Source organism: Gorilla gorilla, chromosome 19 (genome assembly GCF_029281585.2).
Source record: "Gorilla gorilla gorilla isolate KB3781 chromosome 19, NHGRI_mGorGor1-v2.1_pri, whole genome shotgun sequence".
Lineage (NCBI taxonomy): Eukaryota > Metazoa > Chordata > Mammalia > Primates > Hominidae > Gorilla > Gorilla gorilla.
In genome coordinates, this window is record NC_073243.2 from 22,581,143 (window position 1) to 22,602,688 (window position 21,546).

Below are 21,546 nucleotides of genomic sequence, written 5' to 3' on the forward strand. Positions count from 1 at the left end.
AGGGGGACTGACTGTGTGCCCTGGGCCTGAAGCCCCCCTTCTGGAAGGCCTCCCTGTTGGTTCCTCCTCTACGCCCACCCGCCTGCCCCCGCACAAGTTGCCCCATTCCAGCCTCGCTATTCTCCACATCTGTGGCCAGCACTCCGCCCAGGGGCAGCTTCCAGAAACCGTCTGTCCCCAGTTCTTTTGGTCATTTCTCTTAAGGGCCAATAGAAATGGGAGAAACATATTTGCTGACCAAACGCGAAAAGGAGTTATGGAGACCAGGGTCTGATCAATTTGGCTCACACAAAGGCAGAGATATGAAGGAGGCCGGATTTCGCCCAAGGCTGGATCTCACCACCCCCCATCCTCCATCTCTCCAGTTCTTCCCCGACTTTACTCGTGCGGTTCTTTGCTCACTAACATCCCGGCCAGTAGGGTCTCTCTCCATTCTCCCAGCATCCGCCATTCCATCTCCCTTAGGCCCAACCTCTCCTTCCTACCCAGGGGTGCGTTCAGGAGGCCTTCCTGTCCCTCCTCCTCTGAAGGCTGAGACGTGCGGCCTTGCCTCGGCTTTGCCTGCTTGTAAGACACAGTCCGCACTCTCTACCTCCAAGGAACCCCGGGGTTCCTCCTGCCCGGCTTCACCCTCCTATTTCCCAGCGTCTCCGCCCCCTGCCCCGCCCCCGGGCCGGCTCTCCGAGGAGGGGGAACTGCTGTCGCCGCCGCCGCCGCCGCCTCAGCTTCCCACAGCCGCTGCCGCTGCCGCCGCTCTGCCTGGTCCAGCCACCGGCCCAGTGCTCTGACTTCGCCGGACCGGGGAGCTCTGCAGAGACACCCTCACTCCTTCCCGAGGGTCCAGGACGCCTAGCCGGGCGTGGGGGGAAACTCCGTTTGCGGGGGAGAGGGAGGGAGGAGCCTGGAGCCGAAGCCAGCGCCACCCGTCGCCGGATCAACAGGACAGGACAGGTTGAGGGGCGTCGGGGAAAGGAAGAGGGGGTGCTATAGGCAATCCCGGGGAGGACGAGGAATCCCTGTAGCAGGAAGCTGTGATCCGCTCTGACTTGTAGGGGGCCTGTTCACATTTGGGGACTGGTGACAACGTGGGTGCACTCCTCTCTTGGGGGGCTGGTTAGATTGGAGGGCGTGGGATCTAAACAGCACCAGCTGTTCCCAAGAAAATTTAAGGGGCAGCCAGGGGAGAAAAAAACAAAAACAAAAACAAACACGGATGCTCCTCATTTTGAGGTGGCGGAAGGCCCTCCAGACAACTACCTGGTGTATCCACTAGGAAGGGTGGATTTGGAGGTGACTTCAAAAGGAGCGGAGGGTGTGAAGGTGAAGAAAGGGTCTTGGCCGCTAGAATTCTATGCTACTAGACATGGGGGGGACTTGGTGAAAAAGGTATTATCCAGCCAGAGGGTCTGGGAGCCCTGTCTTACCGAACCTGGGCAACCTGGATATTCTGAGACATATTTTGGGGGGATTTCAGTGAAAAAAGCGGGGGATCCCCTCCATTTAGAGTGTAGCAAAGGAAAAAACACCAAGGTTGGGTTCCTTCCTGACATTGGCAGTGCCCCAGTAGGGGTGGGATGAGGGAATATCCCCAAAGCTAAAGTCCCACACCCTGTAGATTACAAGAGTGGATTTGGCAGGAGTGTGCCCCAAAATACAGTGGAAAGGTGCCTGAAGAAATTTAAACCACGTCTTGGAAATTTAGTGGGTCTTGGCTTTGGGATAGGTGAAGTGAGGACAGACACTGGAGAGGAGGGAAAGCGGACGTTTTCAATAGGAGGCAAAACTCGAGGGTGGGATCCACTGAGGAGTACATAGGCTGCTGGATCTGGTGGAGCCAGCACTGGGCCCACGGGTGGTAACTGGCTGCTGTGGAGGGGGGTACGTGGGGAGGGTCTGGGGCTTATCCTCAGGTCCTGTGGGTGGGGCAGCGAGTCGGGGCCTGAGCGTCAAGAGCATGCCCTAGTGAGCGGGCTCCTCTGGGGGAGCCCAGCGCGCTCCGGGCGCCTGCCGGTTTGGGGGTGTCTCCTCCCGGGGCGCTATGGCGGCGCTGGCCAGTAGCCTGATCCGGCAGAAGCGGGAGGTCCGCGAGCCCGGGGGCAGCCGGCCGGTGTCGGCGCAGCGGCGCGTGTGTCCCCGCGGCACCAAGTCCCTTTGCCAGAAGCAGCTCCTCATCCTGCTGTCCAAGGTGCGACTGTGCAGGGGGCGGCCCGCGCGGCCGGACCGCGGCCCGGGTGAGTGCGGCTGGGGCGGGGTCTCCCGGCCAGAGGTTTCTCTGCCTGGGAGATTGAGGCCAGGGACTCTGAAGAATAGGGCCCGGCTGAGGGGCTCCCCGAAAGTGGAAGGGGGTGGGCCAGGACGACAAAGTCCCTGCCAGACCGTGCCTCAGTTTCCCTTCTCTTTTGTCCATAACCCGGAGTCTCCTTATTTTCGAGGTCAAGGGGAAGGCTTGAGGCCCCCCGAAAGCCTCGCAGTTCCTGCTCGTCCCCCCTTCCCAACACAGCAGTCCCCACCCCCATCGTCCTCCGCCTACGTGCCGGTTCTCGCGATTCTTTCAATCTGGAGCGGAGGGGCCCGGGGGTTTCCAGATGCCTGGGTCACCCCAAGGATTTCTGCAGCTCCAGCCGCACGCCCCCCCAGTCCCCGCCCGCCCCGGTTCTCCCGCTCCTCCACGCCTGGGCTCGGTTCCTCTTGGTCGAGCTCTGCTGGCTCCGAGCCAATCTCCCCAGCTCTCCCTCGGGTGTCCTTGCAGCTACCTCGCCAGCCAGCCCTCTATGCGCCCTCCTCCTGTGACCTGCGCTTCAAGAACGGAGCTGGGCACCCCTCCCATAACCCCGCGCCACTCCGAAATCGGGTCCCGTAGGCTCAGGGGACCCTACGCTGGCAGGAACTCAGACACAGTTCACGGCTAGAGATGGGCGCCGACTCGGGGGTCGTACCACCTACAAGGGGGGACAGGGAAGTCGGCAGAGAGCAAGCGATGGGGGAGGAGAGTTGTGAGAGTTAGAATGTGGTCCCCGTCCATGTACGACAGTCAGGGAGTCCCTCTGGCTCTGCTCCCGCCCGCTCCCAGCTCCCCTAAGGGTAGCCACCTCGCGCCCTCCTCCCCGCGCCACCGGCTGCCCATAGTGGTACAATCCGCAGCCCACCCTCTGAGTAGGACCGGGCCCCCACGTGACTCAGCCTGCCTCTCCATCTCCTCAGCTCCCACCCCCCATATCCTTGGTAAGGTCCCCCTTACCCCAGGCGAGTTACCTGGCCGAAGGGGAGAGGCTGAGCCTCAGGGAGAACTGGGCCCCCGGGAGCCAGCAGACTGACAGACAGACAGACAGACAGACAGATGGGTCAGTGTCAGACAGGCCGGCGCTGGGCCAACGCAAGGCTCTCGCCAAGCTAGCGGCAGCCGCAGCAGGTGCTGAGTCAGCGTCAGGCCCAGTCCCACCCCCACTCCTGAGGGAGAGCCCCTACCCTGTGGTCAATTTGCTGCTGCCAAGATCCCCCACCTTCGCAAACACGCTGCCCCTTCAGTACCCCTGCTGGTCTCCCTCTGTCCCTGCCTTTTGATATATCTCTCCCCTCCCTCCTCCCCCACTCCTTCCCTCTTCTGGTTGAGCTGTAGGGTAGGAATTAAGGCATTTAAATAAATTTCAATAAATTACACTGAAAGCTCCTGGTTATAGGAAACAGAAGGGACCCACACCAGTTTTCCCAGGAGTGAAAGAGAGGTGGGAGAGAGCGTGCTTGGAGGATAAGAGAGCTGGGGCCCTGGGATCCTCTTCCTTCCTTTCATTCTCCTTTCTTCCCTCTAATCCTGCCAAGTGTAGGAATGTTTCTGGGAACAGAGATGTCATTTTCAAAGATGAATGTCTCTCTCTCCAGAGCCTCAGCTCAAAGGCATCGTCACCAAACTGTTCTGCCGCCAGGGTTTCTACCTCCAGGCGAATCCCGACGGAAGCATCCAGGGCACCCCAGAGGATACCAGCTCCTTCAGTGAGAGGGGAAGCTGGCCACAGGGTGGGAAGGGGGAGAATGGGGACAGGAGATGACAATCCTATTCCCTCTTCAGCTTCTGTTGCCATTGATCGTCTTCCTGACCTCTAAGGGAAAAAGTGGAGCTGGGATGAGGGGAGCTCAGGTGAGGGTCAGAGGCCTGGGTATTGATGCTCCCTCTCTCCACCTGCAGCCCACTTCAACCTGATCCCTGTGGGCCTCCGTGTGGTCACCATCCAGAGCGCCAAGCTGGGTCACTACATGGCCATGAATGCTGAGGGACTGCTCTACAGTTCGGTGAGACAATGAGGCTGAGTGGCTGGGAAATACTGGGGACTCCCCTTCCTCAATTTGTCCCTTGAGGGAATGACAACCTTCCTCAACTACAGACATTTTGCCCGGGACTCCTCCCTCCAGCTTTGCTGATGGCCTGTCATCGCTGCCCATTCCAGACCAGCTCCTCTAGGGTCTCTGCAGTCCCCACTCCTTGCACACCCCCAAAACAGCCCCAGGTTCTTTGAATGTCCAACTCTTTCTGCCTTTTAGGGCCCCTATTTCTTATCCCACCTCCTCCAGATTTTGTCATTACTCACTTCCCTAGAGTCATCCAGGATAGGGGATAGTGAGAGACTGGGAGTACAGTGGAGAGAAGGAATCTTATTGCAAGACCCCTAAAAGTCTAGTTCTTTTTTTTTTTTTTTAAATAGTGACAGGGTCTTGCTATGTTGGCCAGGCTGGTCTCGAACTCCTGACCTCAGGTGATCCACCCACCTCGGCCTCCCAAAGTGTTGGGATTATAGGCATGAGCCACTGTGCTTGGCCCAGAGCCTAGTTCTTAGCCCTCAGCCCTCTTCCTTGTCCTCCCTTTGCTCCCAGGTCCTACATGGACTCAGAAGTTGTCCTCCCCCTCCCCCAAAAAACGTACGGATTTGTGCTTTCCATGAGCTCCTTTCTGCCCAGTGATGTGTCTTTTTATCTCTCTGTCTTTGTGCACCTTTCTGGGTCTTTGTCTCCTTAGCCGCATTTCACAGCTGAGTGTCGCTTTAAGGAGTGTGTCTTTGAGAATTACTACGTCCTGTACGCCTCTGCTCTCTACCGCCAGCGTCGTTCTGGCCGGGCCTGGTACCTCGGCCTGGACAAGGAGGGCCAGGTCATGAAGGGAAACCGAGTTAAGAAGACCAAGGCAGCTGCCCACTTTCTGCCCAAGCTCCTGGAGGGTGGGTATAGACTCAAGAAAATGTGGGCCACAGGAGAGGGTATTGACCTTGATATGGACATTTAGGGACAGACAGCTCAGGCTACAAGTGATAAGAGGACGCTTTGTGACAGATCAAGCCAGGAAGGCTTTGCCCTTTGGGGGTTTGGGTGCGGTCCTCCTGTGGGGTTGGGGTTCTTGGAGGTTGAATGTACGGGAAGGGAGCCCTTTCGGAGCACTGGTTCTGCCTGGGTCCCTCTGTGCCTAACTCTCCTTCCCTGCTCCTCTCTTTCTCCCCTTCACAGTGGCCGTGTACCGGGAGCCTTCTCTCCACAGTGTCCCCGAGGCCTCCCCTTCAGTCCCCCTGCCCCCTGAAATGTAGTCCCTGGACTGGAGGTTCCCTGTACTCCCAGTGAGCCAGCCACCACCACAACCTGTCTCCCAGTCCTGCTCTCACCCCTGCTGCCACACACATGCCCTGAGCAGCCAGGTCCCACTAGATGCTCTACCCTGAGGGAGCCTAGGGGCTGGCTGTGACTTCCGAGGCTGCTGAGACCCTTAGATCTTTGGGCCTAGGAGGGAGTCAGAGAGGGGGATGTCTGAAGATGGTCCTGGCTGATCACTTCTTTCTTTCCACACTCACACAACCCCATGCCTTTTCCCGAGATGGCGCTGGGAGTTCCCACATGGACAGCCAGGGCATAAACACTTCCCACCCCGGCTCAGCCAGTTCCTGGAGTCCTGTGCCCCTTTTTATTGCCACTGAGCCATTTCTAGATTCACTGGAGCTCAGGATTCATGTGTCCTTCTTTCCCTACTCTACCTTCTACCTTGGTCTGGACACATTCTGGAACACTGGACACCCTCGCCAGGGCCACTTCTGCACTAGGGCTCTGTGCCGGAACCCAGGCATGCTGCCAGCCTTTTCTGTGGATCCGTCAGGCTTCTGTCCTTGACTCAGATGGACCCCTGGTTTCCAAGTAGAAAGAGGCTAGATTTGGGCCTTGTCTAGCTGTTGGCTTTGGCCTGAACTGGAACCAGTCTCAGATGACCACGGGTTTAACCTTCTTATCCCAGAGACACCCAATTCTAGAGCTTTATGGAGCCATACTTCCCCCTGAATCCTAGCTCTAGGACATAGATCATGACTCTCAGCCCTTTTACCCAGGATGGAGCTGGGGCCTGTATAGCCATATTATTGTTCTAAGTAAGTTCTAGCCCCACCCTCCCACCTTCTTGAGTGATACCTATTACGGATGAGTTCTGGAAAAGACCCAGCTATGATTCATAAAAACAGTTCTGGATGAATCAAGAACCATTTCTTGTTTTTCCTAGATAATTCTCTAAAAATATGATTCTTCCATGTAGAATGCTAAGCTTATTTTTACATGCAGTTTCTAGCTCCTTCAACCCAGCTGAGGTCGTGCCAGGGAGACAGAGTCTGGAGAAGGGCAGAGGAATTTTGGAAGGATCCCTGGCTCATAGTAGGGAAGCTGGGATGGGGGAGGGGTCAAAATTATGGCATGATTGAACCTGCATCTGTGTTGGGTGGACATGAATACTTAGCTACCTCAGCAGGAATCCCTTCCAGGTCCCCTTTAAAGCTGAGGTCCTTAGAGTAATATGTCCTGAATAAAAGGGACAAATGGATACAGCCTTGACCCTCCCAGTGAGGAGACCCCAATTCAGCAATAAGTCTCACCCTTCTCCCCTACAGGTCAGGCCAAGAAGGGTGAAGGCCTCTTGCACTCCAGACCTCATACGCCCCAACAGCTTCTAATTGGATAGAACTTGCTTTACCTTACAGCTCACAACCTCAGCTGGGTTTTAGGTACCCAAAAAGGGCCTGTCTAGATTTTTTCAGAAAAACGTGGAGTGCTAGGGGCAGCCTGGAAAAGATGGGGAACCTGCTAGTGAACTAGGAGGGAGACTTCCATAGCCTCAGACTTGGATAGGGTAGGCTGAGGGGGCCCTAAGGGAGGGACTAAGGCTCCAAGGCAGGTCACTTTTCCTTAGGCTGTTCTACTTCTGGCTTGTTGCAAGAGGAGTAGATGCCCCTCACCCACACAAACCCCGCTTAGTCTCCACCCAACTCCTGGCACTGCTCCCAGGGGATCGGGTCTCTACTCCAGCTTTCTCAATTAAAGACGATTTATACAACTGAAGTGCTGTCTGTCATCTGTCGGTGGCGGGCTTGGCAGTTGCTCGAGGCAGGATCAAGTCCCGGGGGCGGGGCGGGTGGGCTGGCGGCTGTCCCCCAGCAACAGGTGCACATTCCCGGGCTCCTCGTCACTTCCCCTGTGCTGGCGGTCCCAGCGACTCTCTGAGTGAAGTCACTGAGCGAGCCGCCAGGCTATGACCCCAGGGGCTCTGCTGATGCTGCTGGGGGCGCTGGGGGCGCCGCTCGCCCCAGGTAAGTGTAGGCCCCGAAGGGGCAGTGACGGGGCCAGCGGTCGTGGCCAGGCACCAGGGCTGCACTTATTCTCTCCTTCCCCAGGCGTCCGCGGCTCGGAGGCGGAGGGTCGACTCCGGGAGAAACTTTTCTCTGGCTATGATAGCTCCGTGCGGCCAGCGCGGGAGGTGGGAGACCGTGTCAGGGTCAGCGTTGGTCTCATCCTGGCGCAACTCATCAGCCTGGTGAGGGCGCGCGGGGGGTGGAGGTCAGGCCAGCCGACCGGCCGGGGGCGTGGCTTTAGGCAAGGCCGGACCGGGGACTGGCTGGGGGCGGGGCCTGGGACGAGACCAGGCTGAGATGGACCAGCCTTTGGTGAAGATTGGATCGAAATCAGACCAATGGACAAGCTCTGGCCGTGGGTGGTGGACGGGCCTGGAGTAGAACCGGGTAGGGTGAAGGACGGACCTGTGATCGGACCTTAAAGTGGAGCTGGGGACGAGGCAGGGGCTGGGGGACGGACCTCGAAGTAGGGCCACAGGAGTCCTGAGTGCCCAGGGTGGGGCGGAGCTTGGTGCTCAGGGGTCAATAAATGGCAGCGGGTGGAGGTTCGGGGCTGGGTGGATTATGAGCTGAAGGCAGGGCCCGGGACAGAGCTAGGCGGAGGGCTAGGCAGGGGCGGGTCTGGTAGGTTGATAGGCTGGGAGTGTAGACGGCAGGAAGAGGTGTTTCTGAGATAGAGGCAGGTCTTAAACTAACGCCGCTTCTGGGAGGTGGACTTGGACCCGAGAGGGTGGGGCTCAGAAAAAGGGGGCGGTGTTCCCAGGAGAGAGGTTGGCCCCCCGAGCCCCCTCATTTCTCTCCACCCTACTTCACCTTTACCCCTTAAATTTTTCCCTTCTAGAACGAGAAGGATGAAGAGATGAGCACAAAGGTGTACTTAGACCTGGTATGGAGACCCCGCGGGGTGGGAAAGGGCTTCCCTCTGCCTTGACAATTTCCTTGAATATCCAGCCCAGTAAGAATATTTTTTACATCATGACTTTAAATAACACGTTTATAACTAAAGCAAAAGCTCGAGGAAACAACACTTAACTTTACTACAGGAGTTGCACCCCATGCATTTTTAATTCCAATTTTGTGTGTGTGTGTGTGTGTGTGTCTGTGTGTGTGTGATGCGGTCTCACTATGTTGCACAGGCTGTTCTTGAACGCGGGGGCTCGAGCCATCCACCAGCCTCGGGGGGAACCTCCACAAGTGCTGAGATTACAGCCGTGAGCCACTGCACCTGGCCCATTCTAATTTTTGAAACACTGGTTTGGGGCCGCTAATTTCATTCCCCATCCACTAAAGGATTGCAAACTGCAGTTTGAAAACCGTTTTAGAGGCTAGCTACTGCAGCCTCCTCATTTTTACAGAGTAAAATATTGAAACCCGGTGCGGGGGAAGGGAAATTAGCTGATGTGGATCCCAGCGAGTGAAGGCGGAGCCAGAGCCAGAACCCCGGCCCCTTGACCCACAGTTTATGCCTGTCCTGCTCCCCTTCCTTGCACTCCCTTCCTGGGCTTCCTTTGGAAATCCCAAATCCCTCCCGGCCTCCAACCCGGGGCAGCCCCTCAGCCTCTGCTTCACTAGGAGTGGACTGACTACAGGCTGAGCTGGGACCCTGCGGAGCACGACGGCATCGATTTGCTCCGCATCACGGCGGAATCCGTGTGGCTCCCTGACGTGGTGCTACTGAACAAGTAGGAGAACTTCCAAAGCCCGGGAGGTGGCGCGGGGCCTCGGGGGGCGGGGCCTCCGGGCGCGGGGCCTGATCCCAGATGAGATCCCTTCTCTGCAGCAATGATGGAAATTTTGACGTGGCTCTGGACATTAGCGTCGTGGTGTCCTCCGACGGCTCCGTGCGTTGGCAACCCCCGGGCATCTATCGCAGCAGCTGCAGCATCCAGGTTTCCGGCCTCCACATTGGAAGCTGAAGGAGCTCTTACAAATCCTCCCTTTCCTTAGACATCCTGACTCCCCAGCGACTCCCATCCTTCATCCTTCCCCCATTATCTAATCCCCATGACCCTCACCTCGTCTACCCTCCTGGTTTTCCGTTGAGTGTTCTGTACACTTTCTTTGACTTCTAGTCTTACTCAGTGACCGCCCTCCCCACCCCTCCCCCATTAATGGCTTCCCTTCATAACGCTCCAATTCCTCCATGATTCCCCTTCTCTGTGCCCTCCCCAAAGACCTCCCAAACTCCACCAGCGCTGACTGGTTCTCTGGCAGCTCTAGTGACTCTCTCCTCCATCCAGGTCACCTACTTCCCCTTCGACTGGCAGAATTGCACTATGGTGTTCAGCTCCTACAGCTATGACAGCTCGGAGGTCAGCCTGCAGACATGCCTGGGTCCTGACGGGCAAGGGCATCAGGAAATCCACATTCATGAAGGGACTTTCATTGGTGAGTAGGCATGGCTCCTACATCCATGGGCTCTATCATTTCCAGCTTCTAACGGACTCATAAATATACTGTCAGTGATGCCCAATATAGCCCTGTGGGGTCAGCAGGATGGGTATGGCTATCTACATTTTAAAAGTATGGAAATTGCCGGGGGTAGTGGCTCATGCCTGCAATCCCAGTACTTTGGGAAGCCGAGGCGGGCGGATCATTTGAGGTCTGGAGTTCGTGACCAGCCTAACGTGGTGAAACCCCGTCTCTACTAAAAATACAAAAAATTAGCCAGTCATGATGGCAGACGCCTGTAATCCCAGCTACTTGGGAGGTTGAGGCAGGAGAATCGCTTGAACCTGGGAGTCAGAGGTTGCGGTGAGCCGAGATGGCGCCACTGCACTCCAGCTTGGGTAACAGAGTGAAAGTTTGTCTCAAAAAAAAAAAAAAAAAAAAAAAAAAAAGGGCCTGGCGCAGTGGCTCACGACTTAATCTCAGTATTTTGGGAGGTGGAGGCGGGCAAATCACCTGAGGTCAGGAGTTCGAGACCACCCTGGCCAACATGGTGAAACCCCGTCTCTACTAAAAATACAAAAAATTAGCCACGTGTGGTGGCGGACACCTGTAATCCCAGCTACTTGGGAGGCTGAGGCAGGAGAATCACTTGAACCTGGGAGGCGGAGGTTGCAGTGAGCCGAGATCACGCCACTGCACTCCAACCTGGGCAACAAGAGCGAAACTCTGTCTCAAAATAAATAAATAAAAATATGGAAATTGAGACTTGCCCAAGTTTATTAGAGATGGGCTACTCAGCCCAGTTTTCACAGCTAGTTTCATCAAAGTCAGCCCTCTCAGGTCTAGGCTGTGGCAGAGCAAGCCATACCTGGCACTAACCAGGACAGCTCCCACATCTGTGTTCCCCTCCTTCTGCTCATCCCCAGAGAATGGCCAATGGGAGATTATCCACAAGCCCTCTCGGCTAATCCAGCCTCCAGGCGATCCTAGGGGAGGGAGGGAAGGACAGCGCCAGGAAGTCATCTTCTACCTCATCATCCGCCGCAAGCCTCTCTTCTACCTGGTCAACGTCATTGCCCCATGCATCCTCATCACTCTTCTGGCCATCTTCGTCTTCTACCTGCCACCAGATGCAGGTAATGGGGGAAGGGGCTCCTTACTCTTTTGTCATTGGCTCAGCTTCTTCCTCTTCATCCTTAATCCAGGCAGGGTTTTCCTGCCAATCCAAAGCATCATAGATTGGGCTTCAGCAATCCCGCCCAGGCTCTGCCTCCCGTTGACTGCCACCTTTCCTCCGCTCAGTGAAACTGGAACTCTTTCCTAATAGGAGTCCTAGCCTCTAATCCATAAAGCCTTTACTCCTCTGAACCACAAACCTCCAGGCTTAGATAGCTCTCCCATTCCCTTTCCCAACATTCCCTGCCCACTTTCAGACTCCCACTACTCCTTTAATTTTTTTTTTTTTTTTTTTTTTGAGATGGAGTCTCACTCTGTCACCCAGGCTGGAGTGCAGTGGTGCAATCTCGGCTCACTGCAAGCTCTGCCTCCCGGGTTCACGCCATTCTCCTGCCTCAGCCTCCCGAGTAGCTGGGACTACAGGTGCCTGCCACCACGCCCGGCTAATTTTTTGTGTTTTTAGTGGAGATGGAGTTTCATCGTGTTAGCCAGAATTGTCTCGATCTCCTGACCTCATGATCCGCCCGCCTCGGCCTCCCAAAGTGCTGGGATTACAGTCGTGAGCCACAGCGCCCGGCCTTTTTTTTTCTTTTCTTTTTTTTTTTTTTTTTGAGACAGAGTCTTGCTCTTTTGCCCAGGCTGGAGTGCAGTGGTGTGATCATGGCTTGCTACAGCCTCAAACTCTTGGGCTCAAACAATCCTCCCACCTCAGCCTCCTGTGTAACTGAGACCACAGGCGCCCACAATCATGCCCAGCTGATTTTTTTGTATTTTTGGTAGAGAAAGGGTTTCACCATGTTGCCCAGCCTGGTCTGCAACTCCTGAACTCAAGCGATCTGTCCTCCTCAGCCTCCCAACGTACTGGGCTTATAGGCATGAGCCACCACGCCCGGCCCCCACTAGTTCTTTAACCTCCTATCTCCCTGGGCAATATATAATAGTAATAGCCACCGGGCGCGGTGGCTCACGCCTGTAATCCCAGCACTTTGGGAGGCCAAGGCGGGCGGATCACGAGGTCAGGAGATTAAGACCATCCTGCTAACATGGTGATACCCTATGTCTACTAAAAACACAAAAAATTAGCCGGGCGTGGTGGCGGGCGCCTGTAGTCCCAGCTACTCGGGAGGCTGAGGCAGGAGAATGGCATGAACCTGGGAGGCGGAGCTTGCAGTGAGCCGACATTGCGCCACTGAACTCCAGCCTGGGAGACAGACACTCTCTCAAAAAATAAATAAATAAATAAATAATAGTAATAGTCAACATTTCTTTAGGAGGCAGCAAAATAGGATAACTTTTGGCAAATTCCTTAATCTTTTTTTTTTTTCGAGACAGAGTTTTGCCCCGTTGCCCAGGCTGGAATGCAGTGGCGTGATCTTGGCTCACTGCAACCTCCACCTCCTGGGTTCAAGCGATTCTCCTGCTTCAGCCTCCTGAGTAGCTGGGATTACAGGTGCCCACCAACATGCCTGCCTAATTTTTGTAGTTTTAGTAGAGATGGGGTTTCACCATGTTGGCCAGACTGGTCTTGAACTTCTGACCTCAGGTGATCCACCTGCCTCAGCCTCCCAAAGTGCTAGGATTATAGGTGTCAGCCACCACACCTGGCCAAATTCCTTAATCCCTATGTGTCTCAGTTTCCTGATCTGGAAGTGGGCCAACCATTGTCCCTACCGCCTAGAATTATTTTGAGGATTGACAGAGTTAATAGAACTATGCCTGGCACCCAGTAAGTTCTATGTAAGCACTGGGTTTTGGGTTGTTTTTTGTTTTTCTTTTTTGAACACTTGCTATAAGGTAATTCATTTAACATGGTACATGTACTAATTCTAAACTTTACAACAATCCTGTGAGGTAAGTAACGAATTGTCATTCTCATTTTACAGTGGAGGATAAAGAGGCTGAAAGAGTTTAAGTCATTTGCCTGAAATCATTACACAGTTAGAGAGGGGCAGTGTTGCAATTCCAACCTGGGTCAGTGGCAGTCTAATTCAGAGACCTGATATCCTTAACTCTGGTATTCAAAACATGCTTTCCTCCTCTCTGCCATCAAATCCTTGGTCTAAAGAAGGAAAGCAGGCTGGGCGTGGTGGCTCACACCTGTAATCCCAGCACTTTGGGAGGCTGGGGCTGGCGGATCACCTGAGGTCAGGAGTACTCAAGAAACAGAAAGGAGGCCAGTAGAACTGAATGAAGTAAGCAGAGGGGAAAGCAGTAGGAGATGAAGTCAAGGAGCTCATGGGAAGGACCTATAGACCATAACCAGCTGCGTTTCTAAGGGACTCTAGACCCAGGAAGGCCCAGAACCACTGATGCTGAGTAACACCCTTGGCCTTCTGGTCTGAGTTGCTATGGCCTTGGGCATGCTAGAACAGGCAAGTGAGTTTCACTGGGGCATGTGTTGGGTGGATGTTTCAGGTTCTTTTCTTTTCTTTCTTTCTTTTTTTTTTTTTTTGAGACAGAGTCTTGCTCTGTCTCCCAGGCTGGCATGCAGTGGTGCGATCTCGGCTCACTGCAACCTCCACCTCCCAGGTTCAAGCAATTCTCCTGCCTCAGCCTCCCTCCCCGGTAGCTGGGATTACAGACATGCGCCACCATGCCTGAGTAATTTTTGTATTTTTAGTAGAGATGGGATTTCTCCATGTTGGCCAGGCTAGTCTCAAACTCCTGACCTAAAATGATCCACCCGCCTTGGCTTCCCACAGTGCTGGGATTACAGGTGTAAGCCACCCCGCCCAGCCTGTCATGTTTTTTAACGTTGGTCTTTCGGCCACCAAGAGCCCAGGAAGGCCACACGCACAGCTCTGTCAGGTGCAGCCCAGGTGTCCAGGGCTCTCTGGTCCAGGACACCATGGCCTGGTGTGCCCTTATCTCCAGGCCTGAAGCCCCACCTGTCCAACCTGGAGACAGCTATGCAAGGTTCTCTTGCCAGGTGCTGTTTAATCTTGGGCCCTCCAGGGCCTGGAGCAGCTTCCAGGGCCAGTCCTCCATGCCCCCACCCAAGGACATCCTCACTCCAGCAAGCTCAGCCACATGCTCAGCAGTCAGGGCCACTGAGGCCACAGCCCCGCCGCCACCCACACCAGGCTGTCCTAGAGGGCCACCCCAGCCCTGGAAGCCCCCTCAACCCCTGCTTTCATGCAGGAGATGGAAGGTTCTGGAAAGAGGAATGATATGATCTGATTCTATTTCTTTCTTTTTTTTTTTTTTTTTTTTTTTAGATGCAGTCCCTGTCTGTCACCCAGGCTGGAGTGCAGTGGCACGATCTTGGCTCACTGCAACCTCCGCCTCCCGGGTTCAAGCGATTATTCTGCCTCAGCCTCCCGAGTAGCTGGGATTCCAGTCACATACCACGATGCCCAGCTAAATTTTTTGTAATTTAAGTAGAGATGGGGTTTCGCTATGTTGGCCAGGCTGGTCTCGAACTTCTGACCTCAGGTGATCTGCCCGCCTCGGCCTCCCAAAATGCTAGGATTACAGGCGTGAGCCACCGCACCCAGCTTGATTTATATTTTAACAAAATCAGTCTGGCTGCTCGGTTGAGAACAGTCAGCATGGGAGAAAAGGATGGAGCAAAGAGACCAGTTAGGAGGGCTTTACAATAATTCAGACCTAAGGTAATGTGCTTTAGAGCAAGGTGGTGATGTAGGAGGTGGGACTCGACTCCAGACCAAATTGAGGACCAGCTAGAACAGGAACAGGGCAGATGCAGCTTTCCATAAGACATACTCACGAGTGTGCCATGTCAGTTTACCATTGCCGTGGAAACACCTGGGAGTTACCACCCCTTTGGCAATCACCTGATGACACAGAAGTTACTGCCCTTTCCCTAGAAATTTCTGCCTAATCCATTGCTTAATCTGCATGCAATTAAAAGTAGGTATAGGCCAGGCGCGGTGGCTCACGCCTGTAATCCCAGCACTTTGGGAGGCTAAGGTGGGCAGATCCCTTAAGGTCAGGAGTTCAAGACCAGCCTGGCCAACATGGTGAAACCCTGTCTCTACTAAAAATACAAAAAGTTAGCCAAGTGTGGTGCCATGCACCTGTAATCCCACCTACTCAGGAGGCTAAGACAGGAGAACTGCTTCAACCCAAGAGGCAGAGGTTGCAGTGAGCCGCAATCACGCCACTGAACTCCAGCCTGGGTGACAGAGTGAGACTCTGTCTAAAAATAAATAAATACATAAGAGATAGGGAAGACTATGGGAGGAGTAGCTTTGGTAGTAAGATAATTTAGTTTTGGACATTTTGTTTCATTTTGTTTTTGCTTTTGTTTTTTGAGATGGAGTTTTGCTCTTGATGCCCAGGCTGGAGTGCAATGGCACGATCTCGACTCACTGCAACCTCTGCCTCCTGGGTTCGAGAGATTCTCCTGCCTCAGCCTCCCTAGTAGCTGGGACTACAGGCACCCACCACCATGCCCAGCTAATTTTTTGTATTTTTAGTAGAGATGGGGTTTCACTATGTTGGCCAGGCTGGTCTCGAACCCCTGACCTCAGGTGATTCGCCTGCCTCGGCCTCGCAAAGTGCTGGGATTACGGGTGTGAGCCACTGCACCCGGCTCAGTTTTGGACATGTTAAGCTTGAAATATTTATTAGACATCCAACTATCCAAGAGAGGTTGAGTAGGCAGATGGATATATATCTGGCATTCAGGGGAGAAGTCCAGGGTGGACATACAGATGTAGGAATGATTTACATGCAGATGGCCCTTCCAAAAGCCTGTCTTTTTTTTTTTTTTTTTTTTTTTCAGATGGAGTTTTGCTCTGTTGCTCAGGCTGGAATTCAGTGGTGCCATCACAGCTCACTGCAGCCTCCATCTTCCACACTCAAGCAGTCCTCCCAACTCAGCCTCTCAAATAGTTGGGACCACAAGCATGCGCCATTGTGCCTGGCTAATTTTTTTTTTTTTCTTTTTGTAGAGGTTGGGCACAGTGGCTCACGCCTGTAATCCCAACAGTTTGGGAGGCCAAGGTGGGTGGATCACTTGAGCTCAGGAGTTTGAGACCAGCCTGGGTAACATGGTGAAATCCTGTCTCTACAAAAAGTACAAAAATTAGCTGGGCATGGTGGCGTGCACCTGCAGTCCTAGCTACTCAGGAGGCCGAGGTGGGAAGACCACTTGAGCCTGGGAAGTGGAGGTTTCAATGAGCCATTATCATGCCACTGCACTCCAGCCTGGGTGACAGAGCAAGACCCAGCCTCAAATTTGTTTTTGTAGAAAAGAGGTCTCCCTATGTTGCTCAGGCTGGTCTGAAACTCCTGGGCTCAAGCAATCCTCCCACCTTGGCCTCCCAAAGTGCCAGGACTACAGGTGTGAACCACTGTGCCTGGCTGTAGAAATCTGTCTTTGAATGGCCTGGAAACATGATCACTGATTATGCCATAGAGCTTTCCTTCAGGCAAGTCTAATCCTTCTCTCTTCCCCTCTGCCCTCCAAGGAGAGAAGATGGGGCTCTCAATCTTTGCCCTGCTGACCCTTACTGTGTTCCTGCTGCTGCTGGCTGACAAAGTACCTGAGACCTCACTATCAGTACCCATTATTATCAAGTACCTCATGTTTACCATGGTCCTCGTCACCTTCTCAGTCATCCTTAGTGTCGTGGTTCTCAACCTGCACCACCGCTCACCCCACACCCACCAAATGCCCCTTTGGGTCCGTCAGGTAAGAAAGATCTCCTCCTCCAACCCCAATTTTCCTTTTACAGACCATAGGGAGAACTATAGCTATGTGGCAGAGTGTTGAAGTGTCCAAGCTTGTTGAGTGTTGAAATGTTGCACAGTTAAGCTGGCCCCCATCATTATCATTTCGCAGATCCCATACTCTCTTCATCAATACTGCCCATCTCGGGTCCCAGGGAAATATTCTTAGGGTTAGGTACTATCAGATTGGAAGCCCTCTCTTTCCAGTTGGGATACCTCCCAACCCACTAAAGAGCTTTTTTTTTTTTTTTTTTTGAGATGGAGTTTTGTTCCTGTGGCCAGGCTGGAGTGCAATGGCACAATCTCAGCTCACTGCAACCTTCACCTCCCAGGTTCAAGCGATTCTCTTGCCTGAGCCTCCCAAGTAGCTGGGATTACAGGCACCCGCCACCACGCCCAGCTAATTTTTGTATTTTTAGTAGAGAGAGGGTTTCACCATGTTGGCCAGGCTGGTCTTGAACTCCTGACCTCAGGTGATCCACCTGCCTCGGCCTCCCAAAGTGCTGCGATTACAGGCGTGAGCCACCGCGACAGGCCCAACCCACTAAAGAGCTCTTAGGTCTGTGTGGCTGCATTTCCTTGTGTAGCTCGTTTGTGGAAGAATATGCACGCACATACTCACGCGCGGGAATGGGCATGTGGAGTGGGTTGGTTGGCTGTTTCCCTTCTGGTCTGAAAGCATGAAAGCCCCCACCAATACGCCTCTTCTACTCTGCAGATCTTCATTCACAAACTTCCGCTGTACCTGCGTCTAAAAAGGCCCAAACCCGAGAGAGACCTGATGCCGGAGCCCCCTCACTGTTCTTCTCCAGGAAGTGACTGGGGTCGGGGAACAGATGAATATTTCATCCGGAAGCCGCCAAGTGATTTTCTCTTCCCCAAACCCAATAGGTAGGACTACGCCCGTTACCCACATAAAAGGGAGAGGGAGAACTACAGTTCCCAGAAGAGTGTGCGGAAGAAGCGGCCCATGCTCCCGGAAGACGCTGTGGTTGAGCATCATGGGAGTTGTAGTACTCCTGCTGCTCACTTTGAGGGGAGGTGGGAACTAAAACAGAGGCGGTGGAAGAAGTTGCACAAGGCTAGAGAGATCACTGCTGGAGGGAAAAGCATGAAGGGCTCTCGGGTTTTGAGAACTGGCAAGTTGTTGGAGGCAGCTGGAGCGGGGCCTGGGTCGCCGGCACTGGCTGTCTTTGCGTTTGGGCGTGGCCAGTCACTCCTCTTCCAGGTTCCAGCCTGAACTGCCTGCCCCTGATCTGCGGCGATTTATCGATGGTCCAAACCGGGCTGTGGCCCTGCTTCCGGAGCTACGGGAGGTCGTCTCCTCTATCAGCTACATCGCTCGACAGCTGCAGGAACAGGAGGACCACGATGCGGTATGTCCAACGGGGGTGGAACAAGGCCAGGCCTAGGCGACCTTGGCCCCACCCCCAAATTCCGCACCAGCACTCGCTTTCGTTGTTTTTTTTTTTTTTTTGTGGTTTTTTTTTTTTTTTTGGTTTTTTTTTTTTTTTTTTGAGACAGAGTCTCTCTCTGTCGCCCAGGCTGGAGTGCAGTGGTTCGATCTCGGCTCACTGCAACCTCCGCCTACGGGTTCAAGCGATTGTCCTGCCTCAGCCTGCCGAGTAGCTGGGACGACAGGGGCGCGCCACCACGCCCGGCTAATTTTTGTATTTTTAGTAGACACGTGGCTTCACCATGTTGGCCAGGCTGGTCTGAAACTCCTGACCTCAGGTGATCCGCTCGCCTTGGCCTCCCAAAGTGCTGGGATTACAGGCGTGACCCACCGCGCCCGGCCTCGCTTTCGTTTCTGATTGGACCTCTCCCTCATTTGGTCCCACCCCCTGCTTACCTACTGGTTCTTTACGCCCATGCATCGCCTGCAGTCTCGCCCTCCTGTTGGCGCTCCCGGCTGTTGCCTCAAACCAGTGGTAGGAGGACTCAGGCGGGTACCGGGCGGGGAAATGGGGGGGTTTCCCTGGGGGTCTGGGCCCAGAGCTCAGGAAGTTTCCTTTGCCTACCCACAGCTGAAGGAGGACTGGCAGTTTGTGGCCATGGTAGTGGACCGCCTCTTCCTGTGGACTTTCATCATCTTCACCAGCGTTGGGACCCTAGTCATCTTCCTGGACGCCACGTACCACTTGCCCCCTCCAGACCCCTTTCCTTGAAGACTGGAGGGTCGAGACCCAGGCCCTCTGCCAGTTGAAGTGAGAGTTTGGTGATACTGTCAAGCCCTATCCTTCTCTGCCTCTTAACTCCTTCACGAGGAATCTGGGCCTCTTATTTCGTTTCTGGGGACTGCATTGGACTGAGGGCTGGGTAGGCAGGTGTCTTGGACCCACCTGAAATGCAGTATCATCTGATTTACTCTTTGGGATCTTGAAGCAGCTCTTTTGGGTATCAACACCTAGGTCGCCAGTGAAATAGAACAAAGAACAGGAACTAGATTATAAGCCTTATGAGGTCAAGAAATGTGTCTTGGCCGGGCGCGGTGGCTCACGCCTGTAATCCCAGCACTTTGGGAGGCCAAGGCGGGCGGATCACCTGAGGTCGGGAGTTTGAGACCAGCCTGACCAACATGGAGAAACCCCGTCTCTACTAAAAATACAAAATTAGCCAGGTGTGGTGGTACATGCCTGTAATCCCAGCTACTAGGGAGGCTGAGGCAGGAGAATCACTCGAACCCGGGAGGCAGAGGTTGCAGTGAGTCAAGATCACGCCATTGCACTCCAGCCTGGGCAACAAGAGTGAAACTCCATCTCAAAAAAAAAAAAGTGTCTTGTTCACTGCAGCATCCCCAGTGCCATGCACAGGTGCTGACCTATAGTAAGTGCTTAACATTTGTTGAATAGGGGAAAGAAATTTCCGGAAGTAAATACAGCAATTAATAATGTTTATAAGCTGGGCATGGTCGGTCAGGCCAGTAATCCCAGTGACTTAGGAGGCTGAGGTGGGAGGATTACTTGAAACCCACAGTTTGAGACCAGCCTGGGCAACATAGTGAGACCCTGTCTCTAAAAAAATAAAAGTAGAAATAAAGTAGCGCTTATTGTTTGCATGTTGGGTCTTGTGGTCGTTTTCTTTTTACCTTTCTGTAATTTATTTTGTTTTGTAATGTGTACTATCTCTGGGATTAAAAAAAGTTATTTCTACAAGCATGCATTGGTAATGAGAAAAAACAAGCGTTTTGAAGGCCTTCATTCAAGTTCCAGCCTTGGTGCTCACACAGGCCACTAGCTTGCTCTGTACTTGTTTCCACATCTGTAAAATGAAACTAATGATAGCATATGCCCTATAGGATTGTCTGGGGATCACAGGAGATGGGAAAAAAGCACTATGCGATATGTATCAGAGGTTGCAACGGTGTGTTTTTTGTTTGGCCTGCACAGTTTTAAATTTGAACTAGTTCACTACTTTTATTTTTTATTTTTTTTCGAGACAGAGTCTCGCTGTGTTGCCCAGGCTGGAGTGCAGTGGCACGACCTCGGCTCACCACAACCTCTGCCTCCCGGGTTCAAGTGATTCTCCTGGCTCAGCCTCCTGAGTACCTGGGACTACAGACACACACCACCATGCCCAGCTAATTTTTGTACTTTTAGTAGAGATGGGGTTTCACTATGTTGGCCAGGCTGGTCTCGAACTCCTGACCTCGTGATCTGCCCGCCTCGGCCTCCCAAAGTGCTGGGATTACAGGCGTGAGCCACCATGCCTGGCTACTAGTTCACTGCTTTTAAAATGTGAATATTTCATGAGAAATTTGGCTTCTCTTGAAAATAATCTTATTTAAAAAAAAACTATAGAGACAGGGTTTCACTATGTTGCCCTGGCTGGTCTTGAACTTCTGAGCTCAAGTGATCCACATGCCTCGGCCTCCCAAAATGCTAGGATTACAGGTATGAGCCATCACACCCAGCCTCAAAGATAATTTTAAAAACTATAGTAGTCCGGGCGTGGTGGTTTATGCCTGTAATCCCAGCACTTTGGGAGGCTGAGGCAGGTAGATCACGAAGTCAGGAGTTCGAAACCAGCCTGACCAACATGCTGAAACCCCGTCTCTACTAAAAATACAAAAATTAGCTGGATGTGGTGGCGTGCACCTGTAATCCCAGCTACTCAGGAACCTGAGGCAGGAGAATCGCTTGAACCTGGGAGGTAGAGGTTGCAGCGAGCCAAGATTGTGCCACTGCACTCCAGCCTGGGCAACAAGAGCAAAACTCCATCTCGAACAACAACAACAACAACAAACTATAGTAACACCAGGCCTGATTCCCCTGTTGGCAACAACTTGGCTAGAGCTTAGTGGCTGCCACTCTGGTCAAGTTATTCATACCATAATTCCTCAAAGCCCCTGTACACCTGACCCACGTCACTTAGTTTACCTGCCCATCCCTCCATAACACTAGAAAAGATACAGGGGGCAACAAATTGAAGCCAATGGGGAAGCTACAAGTGGAAAAAGAAAGGTTGTGTCTCTTATGGCCATCACACATTTTATGCCTCAGTTTTCTTTCAATTTGGAAGGAAGGTTAGACCTGGTTTAAGGCAGGGCCATTTTGGACATAGAGATCTCACGCCCAGCAGGTTGTACGAACTAGACTGTTAATATTTCTGGCTGGATGTTGGGCCAAAGTCAGCTTGAGCC

The 21,546-nt window shown here is 53.4% G+C and overlaps 2 protein-coding genes across 5 annotated transcripts; both read left to right on the forward strand.

Annotated features, from left to right (window-relative positions):
- The first annotated feature begins 57 nt into the window (after positions 1 to 57).
- Positions 58 to 7,347, forward strand: FGF11 (fibroblast growth factor 11). Of its 2 annotated transcripts, none has more exons than XM_004058481.5 (5): positions 58 to 2,231; positions 3,877 to 3,987; positions 4,181 to 4,284; positions 5,006 to 5,204; positions 5,488 to 7,347. In XM_004058481.5, the coding sequence occupies exons 1-5, from the start codon at positions 2,039 to 2,041 to the stop codon at positions 5,562 to 5,564; spliced, it is 684 nt and encodes a 227-aa protein (XP_004058529.1). In that variant the 5' UTR covers positions 58 to 2,038; the 3' UTR covers positions 5,565 to 7,347. The 2 variants fall into 2 exon arrangements, with proteins under 2 accessions (XP_004058529.1, XP_055223353.2); XM_055367378.2 differs by lacking the exon at positions 58 to 2,231 and adding an exon at positions 3,019 to 3,222.
- A 123-nt stretch (positions 7,348 to 7,470) lies between these two features.
- On the forward strand, positions 7,471 to 20,059 carry CHRNB1 (cholinergic receptor nicotinic beta 1 subunit). Of its 3 annotated transcripts, XM_031003348.3 has the most exons (11): positions 7,471 to 7,595; positions 7,680 to 7,819; positions 8,479 to 8,523; positions 9,210 to 9,319; positions 9,418 to 9,526; positions 9,878 to 10,025; positions 10,955 to 11,164; positions 16,643 to 16,866; positions 17,623 to 17,795; positions 18,133 to 18,280; positions 18,932 to 20,059. In XM_031003348.3, exons 1-11 carry the CDS (start codon positions 7,538 to 7,540, stop codon positions 19,070 to 19,072), a joined length of 1,506 nt encoding a protein of 501 aa, XP_030859208.3. In that variant the 5' UTR covers positions 7,471 to 7,537; the 3' UTR covers positions 19,073 to 20,059. The 3 variants fall into 3 exon arrangements, with proteins under 3 accessions (XP_030859208.3, XP_055223354.2, XP_030859209.2); XM_055367379.2 differs by lacking the exon at positions 10,955 to 11,164 and having other exon boundaries at positions 7,496 to 7,595; XM_031003349.3 differs by lacking the exons at positions 7,471 to 7,595; positions 7,680 to 7,819 and adding an exon at positions 7,918 to 8,024.
- Positions 20,060 to 21,546: the final 1,487 nt, after the last annotated feature.